The following is a 16020-nucleotide window of genomic DNA, read 5'->3' on the forward strand; positions in this document are numbered from 1 at the left end:
CAGGGAAACGTCAAATCTCCATTTCCATCCTGCTTTACAGGAAAATTATCATCACACTTTATTTATTATTGGTGATAATTATTTGTGGTGGAGGCATACATCGTCCAGCATCAACCAACATGGCATCACGTGTCCACTTTCCGTGCCTGTCATTTGGGTGGGTGGGGTGGGAGGTGTTAAAATTCAAGCTCCAAGATAGATATAATTATAAATGATAATAAATATATTTTTCTCAATATCCAAAGTACTAGTAGATATTTATTTAGAGGTTGTCTCTTTTTGTTTTTATCTTTTGCCATAATTTACTAACGCAGACATACAAGCACAAAAGTCTTTCCATCTGAACACACTGGTCGGGAGAGCATGCAAAGAGCAACGTGCCTGAGTGAGATAGAGAAGACTTACACATTTCTCTGTATGCTCTTTTTGCTTTTTTCATATATGCTTGCCAACCCAACTTCCTGATTCTCCTAGACTAGAAACAAATCATTGAAGTTTGAAGGAATCGAAGAGGTTATATATATAGGAAGCAAAGCTTAGAAGAGCAACTAGTAGCTAGTTCCTGAAAGTAATAAGATATTTTGATGCCCGAAATACTAATGATTCAGGGCTTGAAAGTGAGAAGCCATGAGAAAAACAGTGCACACAGAGATGTAGCCATTAGCCAACCTTTTTGACAATGATTTAGGTTCTCTTTTCTTTTCCTATGCTTTCTTTCACTATTATCCTCTTGCCATTTCTTTCTACAAAAGTCAAGTTCTCATCATTCAATCAAGTGTACCGCATCTGAAGAATAAGCAGAATACAACACAACAATCCATCATTTCGATCCGCACAACCAGCTCACGGTTTCAATCTCCACAATCACCATCCACCCAACTCAACTCTTGAGGTATATATTTTCTAGTACTCCATATCTTGTATTAATTATACTCTGTCATATTATCAATTATGTATACCCAACAAAACTCTATGCAAATAATAACAATATACTAATACAAATCCTAAAAACTTACAAGGCAAGTAGTACTATTTAATTGTAAGAATACTTGCATAATTGAAATTATGCTTGCTTTGAATTAAGCATCAATCAACTTAACTTTCACATTCATACCCTCATTAATTTTCATCCCAGATAATTTGCTTCATTATTAATTTCATTTTCATTACGTGTTGATTAATATCTATGGGCCCATTCAATGAGCAGTTAACGGCTATTATTGTCATAATTAGAAAACAACCCCGAGGTCCCAATGATAGAAAATTCGACGCTCCCCCCCCTTCTAATAGTCTGATCAGATCTCATTATCACTTGACAAAAATACCCTCGAAAATGTCCGGCTATTAAATATTAAAATTCCATGCAATGATGAAAATATACAAGGAACACAAATTATCTAAATGAAAATTTGGAAATTACCAAACAAACCACACACAACTATTTGTTTTCCCTAGAAGTTCATTCCCATTGTATCACAGTACACAACACCAGCGATCGCTATCCAAAAAGTCTCCATTGCAATTACTAACACACAAGACTACCCTTGTATCTTGTCCCCCCAAGAGGATGAGACCATATTTTGAAGTCCTAATCAAATTGAGATTTAGAACTTAATTAAGAATGTTTGCTATATAGAACAAATAAGGAATCAATATTCATTTATTTAATTTGTGTCTGCATTAATATTATTATAAGTTAGTATATATAACTAACAAATTTAACTTAACTTGTATCAGAGTTGCCATATATATAGCAAAGTGGGAAGAAAGCAAGGTAGGTAGCCATGGAGCAGTCAGAAAAATCGCCCACGAAAATATCACCACTAAGATCATCATTTCCGAGAGATCCACGTGGCTCACTCGAAGTGTTCAACCCAAACACTTCAGCTTTAGCTTCAACTTCAACCAACGCCCGCGTGCGTTCACAGCCTCTTTGGAAATCGTGGACGGAGTCGGAAGAACCGCGCAATGAAATCGCTGCCACGTCGTGGATGGCCATCAATCCGGCGGCCGGAGAAAGCGGCGAGGCGGCGCAGAGGGCGGCGGAGTGGGGGTTGGTGCTCCGGACCGACACCGAGACCGGCAAGCCGCAGGGGGTGGCGGTGAGGAACTCCGGCGGCGAGGAACCTAACGCCGCGAAACTCGCCGCCGCTGCTTCGTCATCCAGGAAGAACTCTCAGAACTCCGCCAGAACTTCCGGCGACTCTTCGGACGGCGGCGGCGGAGGCGGAGGGATTCCGAGAATTTCGGAGGATGTGATGGGAGCTTTGTCGGCTTTTCAACAGACTTTCGTGGTTTCGGATGCTACCAAAGCCGATTACCCGATCCTGTATGCGAGTGCTGGGTTCTTTAAAATGACGGGTTATAAGTCCAAGGAAGTTATTGGGAGAAATTGGTAGGCACCTTAATTTTTCTTTGCAATTTAATTGATTCACATACACTTCTTGCATGCAGTTTCACGACTACTTAAAATATCATACATTAGACATGGAATGCATACTTAAAAATCATCCTTTTTAAACATCCAAGTTTAGGAGAAATAACTTGAGTTTCACTCCCTCATACTACACTATTTGAGATAAGGAGCCGTGTGACTAAACTTCAAAATTATGATTATTGTTAATAAAAAAATCATACTTAAACTAACTGATTCTTTAGAATGCATGGAATGTTTTTTTTTTTTTTACTTAAAACGAGAAAAACAACATATAATATGTTTTAGTTATCTCAATTTTTAATCAAATTTGGTCTTAAAATTTTTATTTAAAAATAATCAATTTGATTCTCATATTTTGTATAATTAGTGAACTTCATTCCTTTTCACATGAAGCTTAGGATACTAGGGTTAGAGATAAATTCACCAATTATAAAAAGAATAAAACTTAAATATACTTTCTTAGGTGTTTTTAATATTATTTTCCAATTAAAATTGAAATTTAGCTTCAATAATCTGAACAATAAATATTATCATTAAATATTAATATAAGTTATTAAGGTAAACACTAATTTTAGTTAGGGATCAAGACAAAAAATACTTGAAAAACAGGATCCAAATTTTGTCCTTATACAAAAAATAGAAAAGCCAAAATATCGTTTTTAGTTTTTATAATATAGGATTAAAAACAACTTTTGAATAAAAATTGAGAGATGGAAAACACATTAAAAAAAATTAATCATTTTTTTGGTGAATAACCGATCATTTGATTCATATATCTGCATCAATTTTTTGTTTTGATCTTTGTATTAAAAAACTCTATGTCTTAATCCCTCTATATATTGTTTTTTATGTCTTATTCAATATTGTTAGCTTTGTAACCGTGTAAAACCTTTACACAATAAAACCATAAAGACTAAAACATATTTTTAAAATAAAAAGTCGACGCATGAGAACCAAATGATTAACATACCTAAGAAAATGTAACCTAGTTGTAACTGTAATAACGATATTTACTTGCGGGTCGGGTGGGTCCAGTCGTTTTTTACAGGGTGCGGACACGGATCCCGAAGACGTGGCAAAGATAAGGGAAGCATTGCAAGCTGGGAAAATTTACTGCGGAAGGCTATTAAATTACAAGAAGGATGGGACACCTTTCTGGAACCTTCTCACTATTTCACCCATCAAGGATGAAGATGGCAAAGTTCTCAAATTTATTGGGTAAGCTAACATTTCATTTAATTCATCAATGTCTAATTTTGGATTACCATCGTGTGATTATGTGTTGTTAGGTTTGTTAATTGTTATTATCATCTTTAGCTTAGTTGGAAGGGTTGGTTGGGACCAAAATTGACCTATCATCAGATTGCGCATGGCACACGAGGTGTCTGTTGCAAATTTTAAGAAAAAAAAAAAAAAAAGAGCGTGGTCGCGAGAGCTGCATGCATTTCACCTTCGACTCTGATAAGGACCACTCTGTGTATCGTTTTCTTTGCATTTAGAAACTGCCATATATGGAGGGCTATGCTTAACTGTATATGTCAACTCAAGATTCGTTTAAAACTCTCTTTTTTTTGGTTGGGGAAGGTGCTTGCCATCAATGTGAGGAAATTTTTAACCATGGAATGTTTGAGATCTTAAAAACTTCCTTGTCATAATAGAGAAATAGGCTAGCAAGGCAAAAAGGCGAATAAAGAATACGCAAAGAACTATAGTTATTAATAAAAAATTAAATAACTACAGTGTATTTAAGTGACTATAATGTGCAAGAACACGTAATTTGTCGAAAATGGAAATTAAAAATTCATATCATAAAATCATATATGTACTCATGATTATTTGAAAAAAAATATGTGTATTTTTCTTTAAAAAAATTAGAAAACAAAATTCTTCAATTTAAAGTATAGATAATAAAACTAAGTTTGAGCGAAAGTATAGGTGAAAAGACATATCTTTTTACCATTATTATTGATAATGTGTGAAGTTGTGAATGTAAGCCCTCTTCAGATTTGGGCCAAAGTGGCCTAGTTTTTATCTTTGTGGGTGAGGCTAAAGATTGGAGGCTTTGCATTGATTGTATGTGGACCTTGATGTAATGGAAGTAAAGTAGCTGGCATATATAGCGGGATTCTTACCCAGCGTGTTTTTTCTTTGTCATGGTGATTGTGGCAGAATGCAAGTGGAGGTTAGCAAGCACACGGAGGGGTCCAAGGAGAAGACGCTACGTCCAAATGGATTGCCCGAATCCTTGATTCGATATGATGGTATTGGATATATCTTCCATTTTCAGTTCCACTGCAACAATCATATTCACATTATTTTATGATATATATGAAGTAAGAACATTGTCTCTCACTCATTGAAGCTATTACTGACATGCACTCACAACAAAGTAAAACAATACAGTGAATATGTGAGCATTAGAAACTTAGCAATCATGCTTGAAACATCAATGAAAAGAAATACTAATTCAATGACACAAATGACTTTCTTTCATATTATAAAGATTTGAAGTGAAGAAAGGACAATGAAAATGTAGCAAAAAAAAAAAACAGTAGTAATGAAAACCACAGGTCAATAACAGTAAATCAATAATGTAACATTCGGAATTTGTGGAAAATAGTTATATTCAAACACAATATTGAGAAATAACTTTAAAATAATTAAAATATTTTAGATATAAATAATTTTTTATAAAATAAACAATTGATTGAAATTAAATAAAATATGTATGATTAATTATATTAATCTAAATATATAAATATACTTTTTTATTTTTAAATTATGAAAATATATGCATAGTTATTTTTTAAAAAAATTAAAAACTACTATTTATCATGGAAGAGTAAGCTAAGACTAAAAGAATGTATTCCAATTACCAAACTTACTATCGAGGAAAATACATTTATTTATAAAAATTATAATGTTAAAAATAAAAGAAAACATAACAAAAACTAAGAGGAAGATAAAATAATTTATTTCCTTTCTTTTAGTCTATACAGTAACAATGTGATGGATTACAACTTTTATTTTCTTAAATAAAAAAAAAAACTAAATGTGTAAATAGTTAAATTAATCCAGCTGACAAAAAAGTTAGATTTAATATAGAAATAAGTTAATAAAGTATATTTTAAATAATTAAAGCTATAATTAACTAAGAAAGTATAGATAAACAAGTATGAATGTTAAAAATCTTAATTATCTCCAACTCACATAGAGTGTCATTATGAACTTGCAAATGTACAAGTTAAACTATTAAAATGTTACATTATCATTAGTTACTATTGAAATCAGAATTTGTAAACTAATTAAATAGTTCCTAATTTTATTTTATATTATATAAAGCAAAAATAAATAAATAAAAAACATTATCTTATCTCTTCTCCTAGTCTTTTTGTCAATAATTTTTAATTTCCAAATCATTTAACTAAAAATAAGGTTTTTACTTATAATTTTTTCTTGTTTTTTTATCAAAGTTACATTTAAAAGTTTATTAAATAAAAATATTTTTTCTCAGGTTTATTCTTTTATAATATAATATATCCATTAAATATTTTATTTATTGGACACTGTTTAAAAAAATTACCATTCAAATTATTTCTTCACAATCATCAAATTTATTTTATTGAGAGAGTAATAAAATCAAATGTATTTGTTTTATCATTTATTTAGTATTTCGTACAATCAATAAGGAAAGTAAAGTTTGATAATTTTTATTTTTATTTAAATCTAAACAAGGGTAACCTCAGGAAAAAAAAAATAAAGAGTGTGAATAAATATATTGGTTTTAGTTGTAAAAAAATATATTATTTTTTATTATAGAAAAAATTAAATTAGAGTGGAAAGCTAAATAACATAAAAAGAAATGAGCGTAAGTAATAAGTATATTAGAGTTCCAATAGCCTCACTTTTCAATTTAGTATATCAACAAGTATTAAATACATTGCGTGAATATTTTAAATTAAAAATTTATCAAAAAGTTAAAAATTAAAAATTAAAATGATTTTAAAAAAATTTATAAAGGATACATATATAATAATTTCATGTAAGATATAAAAAATCAATTAAAAAACATTAAGAATAGATGATTTTTTTTTCAATTAAAAAATCAATTTATAAATCATTTAAAAGAATTTAAACTTGATTTTTTTTTTCAAAAAAAACGTTAAGAATGTTTTATGTTATTCTTTAAAAAGCAAATTATGATACACGATGCTCTTCCCTTAATTAGGACTTAGAAGGAATAAATATATGACCGTCGCCTTATAAATTGTAAAGAAACCTTTTGTGCAACGAACGGGTCTACTACTAGCTAGATACATCACATTACCACTCATATTATGCCGCGCATAAGAAACTGTTGATGGTTCAACGTTAACGCAAAGTCCTAAAGTTTTGACAGGATACATTACATTGTTACACTTCTAACGATGATATCTGAATCCAGTGTTAAAATGTGGACTGCTTGTTTCCATTTTTCATAAACGTTGAGAGCAGCCAATATCAATTCCATTGGATCGGAAACCCTAAAAAAAAAAAGAAGGAAAAAGACCAGTACTTCAATTGGCATACACACATACACAACAAACCCAAATGGTTTGCATTCAGCATGGACCAAATTGACAATAATCACAATATGAAAGTCCAACCATGTGATGACCATGCCATGCACATGCAGTACTAGTAGTTAATAGATTTTCAAATAGTGTTTACGTACGTAACTATGCATTGCATTGCAGCACGGCAGAAAGAGAAGGCTACAAGTTCAGTAACTGAGTTGCTGCAGGCCATGAAGCGCCCCCGAGCATTAAGTGAATCCGCAAGCCGTCCCTCCATCAGAAAATCAGGATCTAGATCTTCAGACGAAGAAAAATTAGAACAAGAACAAGAAGATGACAAAGAGAAAGCACAAAAAACATTAAGAAGAATATCTGAGAGTGGAGCTTCATTTGGACGCAAGTCCGAAGGATCAGGAAATAGAATTTCAATGGAAAGAATCAGTGAACTGCCCGAAAATAAACACAGAAACTCTCAACGACGTTCTTTCATGGGGTATTTATTGTTATTTATTTATGTTCTTAACGTTTATAATTTTTTTTTTATAAACTTTAGTATTTTCCAACTTATGTATGATCCATCCTAGTTTTTTAAATTAAAGTAACAATTCCGATTTCATCACATCCTTGATATTCAAAAAAAAAAAAAGACAAAAGTTAGATGAAGTTCTATAAATATTTTTTTGTTATTTTTTAATTAGAATTGAAGTTCCACCTTGATAATCACACAATAAAGATTTCTAGGTCAATGTAGATTATCTAAGAGAAACTATGTTTCTGATAGAACACTAAAAAGGCTTGTGAAACTACATCTATTTTTTTTTTCCTAGCAAAAATTATAAACAAATATGGTTGATGTGGTTGCAATTGCGGTCACAATGCTGTCGCTGAAACTCCAAAACTTTGAGATTGTTGTAGTTGCGGACAGTTTTTTAAAACCTTCCTTCTTCCACCTTATAACATAATTCACAGTGACAGTGCTGCTATCTTTGTATGCAACAGGTTCAGGAGGAAAAGTCAGTCCAATGATGAAAGCATGGATAGTGAAGTCATTGAGGACGAGAGCTCTGAGAGTGAGGATGATGAGAGGCCTAATAGTTTTGAATTAGATGACAAAGAAAAGCAGAGGGAAAAGCGAAAAGGTCTTGATCTTGCTACCACGCTTGAACGTATTGAGAAAAACTTCGTCATTACTGATCCAAGGCTTCCAGACAATCCTATAGTAAAGATTCTCTGAATCATTTGTACTACTGTACTTAAAAATTGTTTCCCTAGGAGGTGAACATGTAACACTGTAAACTTTGTACTTGGTTTTTACTTTTTCAGATCTTTGCATCGGATAGCTTCTTAGAGCTTACAGAATATAGTCGTGAAGAAATCTTGGGAAGGAATTGCAGGTATTCTTTAAATTGAATGTTATTACACGGCAAGTATACTTATGCTAGATGGAAGCCGCTGGTGATTCAAATTTAAATTCCTTTCTGAAAGTTTAATAATATTGATTTACCAGGAAATGATCAAAATTTCGTTTCTATAATTAATGTCAAATTCAGGTTATTTACCTTATATGCTATTTGGCTATTTAGGTTTCTGCAAGGACCTGAAACTGATCCAGCAACTGTGAACAAAATTAGAGAGGCAATTGACAACCAAACAGAAGTTACCGTGCAACTAATCAATTATACAAAGAGTGGTAAGGTTTGCTTCTTTTTTTTTCTGCTGGGAAAACCACTTTCATAAGCTAATTTCATATAGATTTGAATTAATAAGTATTATAGGATTATTTCGTATATCGCATATGTAGTTTATTATAAAGACAAAAAGAATACTGTTATCTCTAAGTTTTTCATGAATAACATTTACTTGCACTAGTACTAGTCGTTAAGAAAACAATTCACAATAATTTCCTGTTCTAGAATCCTGAATATATCTTTCTTAGCGTACAAAGGATATATAGCTATTTAACGTGAAGATCAATAATGTTGCGATTATTATTCCACTTGCTATTGAAGATTTCTCTGTTCAATCCAGGAAAGAAGTTCTGGAACCTGTTTCATTTGCAACCTATGCGTGATCAGAAGGTACAGCGTATGATAGTTTTCTGAAGATGTTAAATCCTTTAAGATCTTGGCGTGCAAATTTAATAATATTATTTCCCCCTATATTTTAACATTAACTGAGTACGAGTGTTAGCTTTTGTCTCTTTTCCTTCTTGGTTTAACAGGGAGAAGTGCAGTATTTTATTGGTGTTCAACTTGATGGTAGTCAACATGTAGAGCCTCTTCACAACTGCATCGCAGAAGATACTGCAAAGGAGGGAGAACAATTGGTTTGGTCCCTACTATAATGCTTCATTAATTCATTCATTATCTCAAATCATCGTCAACAACATCAATGTCCAAATTCAGGCATTAAATTTTGATGAGAAATTTTTTCATAAGAGGCTTTAAATTTGGAAGTCTATAAAGTCTATGGATTATGATATAGACTGAAACTTTTTACATTTATTATGAGCTCCTTTTTCTTCCCTCCATATAACAGTAGGAAGGTTTGTTCAAATTATTTATCATGCTTTGTATTTCCTGAGTTATAACAAGTACATTTGAAATCCATCCTCAGGTAAAACAAACTGCAGAAAATGTCGATGAGGCAGTGAGAGATCTTCCGGATGCTAATAAGGTAACATCTGCTGCTATTAGTTATCTTTGTCTATTATAGAGCATTTGGCTTCAATTGTGGCATGACCATCCTTTTGGCGCTCTCCAGAAACCAGATGATTTATGGACAAATCATTCAAAAACAGTTCACCCGAAACCTCATAGGAAGGATGACCCTGCATGGAAAGCTATCCAGAAGGTATTAAAACTTTCGTATTTGAGAATATGTCGTGTTTACCCGATTTATTGTTTTTTTTCTATTAATTGCTCGATGATTTTGGAATTTCTTTTTCACTGTATACGAGTATAAATTACAAACAATAGGAAGATGTGGTAAATACTTCAGGTCTCATTTGAAAGTTGTGCTAACTTGTGTATTTGTTCTTTTGTCTTTCTGTAATTTCTTTATATTTCTGGGATGTAGGAAGTGATCATAATTTTCTCTTAAATTATATGTTACATTGAAGATTATCTTATTGAGTAATGAGTTGTTAACCATGCCATGAAACCATTATAGTTCCTTCTGTATTCCATAGGGTACTTTGGCTTTTCCTAGTCACTTCTTGAATGTTTGATGCAATTTATGTTAATTTTGCAAATTGTTCTGTGACCTTGGTTTTGCAGGTCCTAGAAAGTGGAGAACAGATAGGCTTAAAGCATTTCAGGCCAATTAAACCATTGGGGTCAGGAGATACTGGCAGGTTTTTTTTTACCCCTATTTCTCTATTGCATTTCCCTGTTTCACAATTGCTTGTACTGGTAGCATAATTAATTGTCGAGTGTGAAACAAATTGTAATCACACGACTATGATGCTGTATACAGACACATATGACTGACATACTATTTTAAGGTTTCGTCATTTCTAAAAATAATCCTAGCTTTTATATGGAGCTTCTGCATATACAAGAACCTTATAGATGAATTAGTCTTTCTAGTTAACTGAAAATTCAGGTGAGCTCAATTAAAATTTCATCATTCATTTGGGAGATAGACAGTTTCTTTCTGTTCCATTATTTTCCAAAGCAATGGTTTGCAGTGTGCATCTGGTGGAGCTACGTGGAACTGGTCAATATTTTGCGATGAAAGCTATGGATAAGGGTGTTATGCTCAATCGTAATAAGGTGATTTAATTAACGTGAATTTTTTTCCCCAGGTTTTCATTACATATTGTATTCTCAATTTCTCAACATGGAAATATTAGTTCACTTGAAACAGTATATTTACATATCCAGGTTCGGAGTTTCTATAAGTAGCTTAAAGTAACAAAATTATTATTCTAATTTTAATTGTGTAAATCGAGTTATAGCAACATTTACCACTCGTTGTAATTGGATGGCCTTTATACACTTTCCAAAGGTGCATAGAGCTTGCGCAGAGAGAGAAATTCTTGACAAGTTGGACCACCCTTTTCTACCTGCATTATATGCTTCCTTCCAGGTTTGTAACTCGAATACTACTTTTAAATAAGTAACACAATGATTATTATTTATCAATTAGAATAACTGGTAGGAACATTAGGATCTCTTTAGCGATCACAGAGTTCCAATATGTCGCATCACAACCTTTTTATCATAGATATCCTTGTTTTATAGACAATGATTTCACAAATTATATTGTCTTGAGCTGGATTAATGCCTTTATTTCCTATTGCATTTAACTCTGAAGCTAAAGAGTAGCAAGGATTTTCACCTGGCTCCTTTACTATTTAATTTACTAAATTTGTTAAATATTTGGAACTTGTAGACCAAAACACACGTTTGTTTGATTACTGATTATTGTCCTGGGGGAGAACTATTCCTGCTTCTTGATCGGCAGCCGACTAAGGTTCTCAAGGAAGATGCCGTGAGGTATATTATCCCACCATTGACAGATCCAGAATTTCTCTTTGATGGTAGAAAAAAATAGTCTAATATTTTATCAGAAGAAAAATAATATAAACTTCATTAAAAGGATATGAGAGAAATTGAAAACAATAAAAATTAAAAGGATAAAAAGGATAATATTAGTACTAATTTATTTTTTCTTTTCTCTTTTATAATTTTTCACATTCATCTTTTAAAAAGATTATCTTATGGTGTAGACATCTATTTTTTTTTTATGGGGACAAAAAAATATTGTTTAGTATTTTCAAGTATATAATTTTTGCATGTTTAAATTCTTAAGGTTATCTGCCCAATAGTAATAAATTAAGTCCTGTAACACTATTTTTCTTTAACTGACATTAAGTTCTTAATATTTATAGATTTTATGCAGCAGAGGTAGTGATCGTATTGGAGTACCTTCATTGCCAAGGTAGACTCTTATTTGGCTCTTTTATATATATATATATATATATATATATATATATATTGGCATCACCACCATAACCATGGTTGTCCGCTTCTCTTTTAACTCATGAAACTTCTCGCAACTTGGGAGATGTTTATAGACAAAATATTTCGGAATCTCTGGGATGAGCTTATTTTATTTTCCTTTCAAGTCATCAAGTGTCATATGCTGACGTACTAGCAATTTGCATCACAAAATTCTGCCCTTGCAACTTTGCAAGAAATATTGCCAGGAAAAAATTCTGATCTATAACAAGCTAGACACTTGCTTAGAACCAAGTTTAATATGATATTGTTTGGTGAGAGTTTACAGGAATAATATATCGAGATTTGAAGCCAGAAAATGTGTTACTCCAGAGCAATGGGCATGTGTCCCTAACAGATTTTGATTTGTCATGTTTAACATCTAGCAAGCCACAGGTATCTTAGAGACAATAACTTTATAGTGTAGTTTTTAATTAGAAGCAATACTATTTTTAATTAAGTTTTAATACTAAAAACAGTTTTATTACGTTGTTGCCTCTTTGCAGCTTATAATTCCAGCTACCAATTCAAAGAAGAAGAAAAAGAAGAAACAGAAAAGTCAAGAGGTTCCAATGTTTATGGCAGAACCAATGAGAGCATCAAATTCTTTTGTTGGCACGGAAGAGTACATTGCTCCGGTTTGTTATTCCTGGACATATTATACATTATTATTGAGCAGCAAAAACTACGGTTCAAATACGTATTTTATTGTATTGAATGTACCAATTATTATACACATCATGCATTTGCGCGTATAATCAATACTTCACATTTTTTAAAGAAAATGTTTTATTGTGCAAATACTTAAAACTTGTTTTTGACTAACAAGTTTGAAATATGGATTTATTCGTTATATTTTAAGTGTAGTGCATGTCAAAAGAAAAGAAAGGCTAATGCTTAAGATCAAGTTGAATCCAATAGGAGAAACAAGTTCTGTAGTTTAGTGTTTATACTAGATAGGAGGCTTGAAGCGAGTGGAGAAGTCTTGTACTGTTTGTTCAATCACTGTTTCAAGAGATTGCCAATTAGACACGAACTATTCTATTCCTTTAGAGACCTTTATACAGAGAGTTTTATTGTAATTTGAACTTCTTTGGAATTTTTTATGCATTTCTTAGATTTTGTTGTAACTGATAGTTCAACAACTTGTGCAGGAAATTATAACTGGTTCAGGTCACACAAGTGCTGTGGATTGGTGGGCTCTAGGTAAATTTGTAATTCTTATTCTTATATCTATATACAAACAAAGGCAAATGTGAACAAAATAAATTTCTAAACATTACTTAAAAAATCAGCATAGAAAGTTAATTGTGTTTTAGTCCATAAAATTAGGAATTTTTAGTTCTTTCACCAGAATTTATGGACTAAAAAATATAAATTTTTATTTGATAAGACTAAAAAAATACATTTTTAAATTTGCGAAACTGAAAAATATATAAAAAAAAGGGAACTAAATAAAATACTTCTGAAAGACTAAAAATATAATGAAGTCAAGAAAGTTTGAATGTATTAACATTTAATTCGTGTAGTGGGTATTAATGTTTCCATAGATAACTAAATCAGTTTGCATATTCTATAATTCTCTTTATTTGTCGTTCTCTTAACCAAGACTATGCATATCTAATTTAATGATATGGACTTATGGAGTGTAGAATTTGAAACAGTTATCAAATAACAACTCAAATATGCTAAAAAGGAACACTTATCTCCCATCCTTGTTCCATCTATGATCTATCTCCTGTTTTTTTTTTAGCACACATCTATCTCCTGTTAAAGTGTTCATTGACCATATCATATAACTGTCGGACTTTTTCACATACACAAAAGGCTTCACTCGGATGAATATTTGGAACAAATTAAAATTATATCACATTGCTTGACTTCAATGACTTTTTTTAGGTATTCTAATATATGAAATGCTTTATGGGTATACGCCATTCCGGGGGAAAACAAGACAAAAAACATTTGCAAATATTCTTCACAAGGACCTTAAATTTCCCAAAAGTAAACCGGTGAGTGTTATCCTTCCTAACTTATCATACATTTGTTGCTTACAGGTTGCTTTGCTACAGCTTAATTTTCAATTTTGATCTGAGTTATGAAATTCACCTTTAGAAGAAAAACTTCAAACTAACCTTTAATGTCCGAAGTCTAGTACCATATATTAGCTTTTAAGCTTATGAATAATTTTTTATTTATAAATTGAAGCTTATCAAATACAAGTATTTATTTAATCTGTATATTCAAATGCAACTAATTGCAAAATAGTAAAGTCATAGGTTTGACGGAAGGAAAAGTAAAACAATAGAATGCTCACATCAAATTCTTACAAAAATCCCATTCAGACATTCTTGAGTTTGGAGTTATTATATGCATTATGTTTTAATGTGTAATAATTGATGCAGGTAAGTCTCCAGGGAAAGCAGCTAATTTACTGGTTGTTGCAGAGAGATCCTAAAGACAGATTGGGTTCACGTGAAGGAGCAAATGAAATTAAACGTCATCCTTTCTTCCGGGGTGTCAATTGGGCACTAGTTCGTTGCATGGTAACATATTTTGGATAAAACTTAAATTAATATAGTTCCTTAGGAATTTTTGGTTGTTCTGTAATTAAAATTAAAGTTCCATCTTAGTAATTTATGTTAATCTTTAATGTAAGCTTTTATTACACAAATTAGTGAGAATTTTTAATTTTAATTGGAGAACAACATCAAAACTCAAAAGTACCTAAGGACTTGCATATAAGTTTTGTGTAACAATAGCTTCCGTTATTTGCGACAATGTTTTCTTCAACATCTAGTTTAACTTTGTTGTGATTTGTCTGCTTGTCTTACCAGAAACCTCCTGAGCTTGATGCTCCTCTCTTACCGGAAACTGAAGAAGAAAAAGAAGCCAAAGATATACATCCTGGGCTAGAGGATCTGCAGACAAATATTTTCTAAAATATCGAGAAACACATGATGAATTCTTTGCGATTTTGAACAATTAATGGAATTTTAATCCCTTGCTTCAGCGGTGCAAAGTTTGATCATGTTCATTGTAATTTATGAATGGAAGACCTACTATATTTTTCTAGATTTGATGCTACTTAAGCTGCCTGGCCTTCCAATGGGGTATTAGGGATTGGGACCATCAAGGCAATTAGTCTAGTGTGGAAATTTGTGTATATTTTTAGAATAATGTTGAGTCATTTAAGACATGCCTTGTAACATCAAAATTAAATCTGTATTGTTAAACCATTTTTTGGAAAATAAAATACTTTTAGTGTGACTCATATAACACCAGACTAAAATAAATTTCACTTCTCTTTTTAAAAAAATTAAGCTGGACATAACTATGAAAAATTCTTAAAAATAAAAGTATACAAGTTCAATCATCATTTGAAGAACATACGAATAACATGTTCCTGCCTCTCAAAAACACCACACAAAATTCGCCTTCATCTATGTGGATCAACGAATGAAGATCCATTCAATTGTATTCAAACAAAAAGGGAAATCTCACTCATAGGCCCAACACCACATGAATTTAGTCCCATCTATGTGGATTGACGAATAAAGACCCGTCTAACTATATACAATAATCTTAATTAATAAAGTAGTCATCTCGACAATAACATAATTATCTCGTCAGAATATACTTTTTAGTTATGAACATTTGATGGGTCATTTAAAATATCAAAATGGAAAGGTGCGGCATGGGATATTTCTTTACCCAATAGATCCTAGATTCACTCAGCCAAATTAAGTCAACAACACTCTATCTTCCAAAAGTAAATTTACTTTGTGAAATTGAAGTTTGCCTAGCAAACTTGAAATATGTTTAGCGAATCCAAATTTTAAAACAACGAATTTGTGACAGGGAGCAACCTTGCCTTCTATTGTAAATCTGCCCATTAAGCACAAAAATCCACCCTGCAAATTTGTGATAGAAAAACCTTGGTCCCTATTGCAAATCCGCCAACGAATTTTGCAAAACCAGTGTGAGAACTTATTTATCCCCTTCCCCGAGTTTCCATTAT

At 31.8% G+C, this 16020-nt stretch overlaps 1 protein-coding gene across 1 annotated transcript; it reads left to right on the forward strand.

The window, feature by feature from the left end:
• Positions 1 to 252: 252 nt before the first annotated feature.
• LOC100817565 (phototropin-1) lies at positions 253 to 15250 on the forward strand. The gene is made up of 23 exons (XM_003543439.5): positions 253 to 892; positions 1738 to 2395; positions 3473 to 3655; positions 4607 to 4698; positions 7174 to 7486; positions 7993 to 8212; positions 8317 to 8387; positions 8577 to 8683; positions 9022 to 9071; positions 9215 to 9319; positions 9610 to 9669; positions 9757 to 9846; positions 10272 to 10348; positions 10685 to 10769; positions 11005 to 11085; positions 11392 to 11495; positions 11891 to 11940; positions 12289 to 12395; positions 12506 to 12637; positions 13154 to 13205; positions 13899 to 14011; positions 14405 to 14545; positions 14837 to 15250. The coding sequence occupies exons 2-23, from the start codon at positions 1785 to 1787 to the stop codon at positions 14939 to 14941; spliced, it is 2949 nt and encodes a 982-aa protein (XP_003543487.1). The 5' UTR covers positions 253 to 892; positions 1738 to 1784; the 3' UTR covers positions 14942 to 15250.
• Positions 15251 to 16020: the final 770 nt, after the last annotated feature.

Source organism: Glycine max, chromosome 13, assembly GCF_000004515.6.
Source record: "Glycine max cultivar Williams 82 chromosome 13, Glycine_max_v4.0, whole genome shotgun sequence".
Lineage (NCBI taxonomy): Eukaryota > Viridiplantae > Streptophyta > Magnoliopsida > Fabales > Fabaceae > Glycine > Glycine max.

Coding starts and splice junctions, on each gene's coding strand:
- LOC100817565 (XM_003543439.5), top strand. CDS start 1,785: ATGGAGCAGTCAGAAAAATCGCCCACGAAAATATCACCACTAAGATCA. Junction 12,638..13,153: donor CGGAAGAGTACATTGCTCCG/GTTTGTTATTCC, acceptor CAACTTGTGCAG/GAAATTATAACTGGTTCAGG. Junction 13,206..13,898: donor TGTGGATTGGTGGGCTCTAG/GTAAATTTGTAA, acceptor GACTTTTTTTAG/GTATTCTAATATATGAAATG.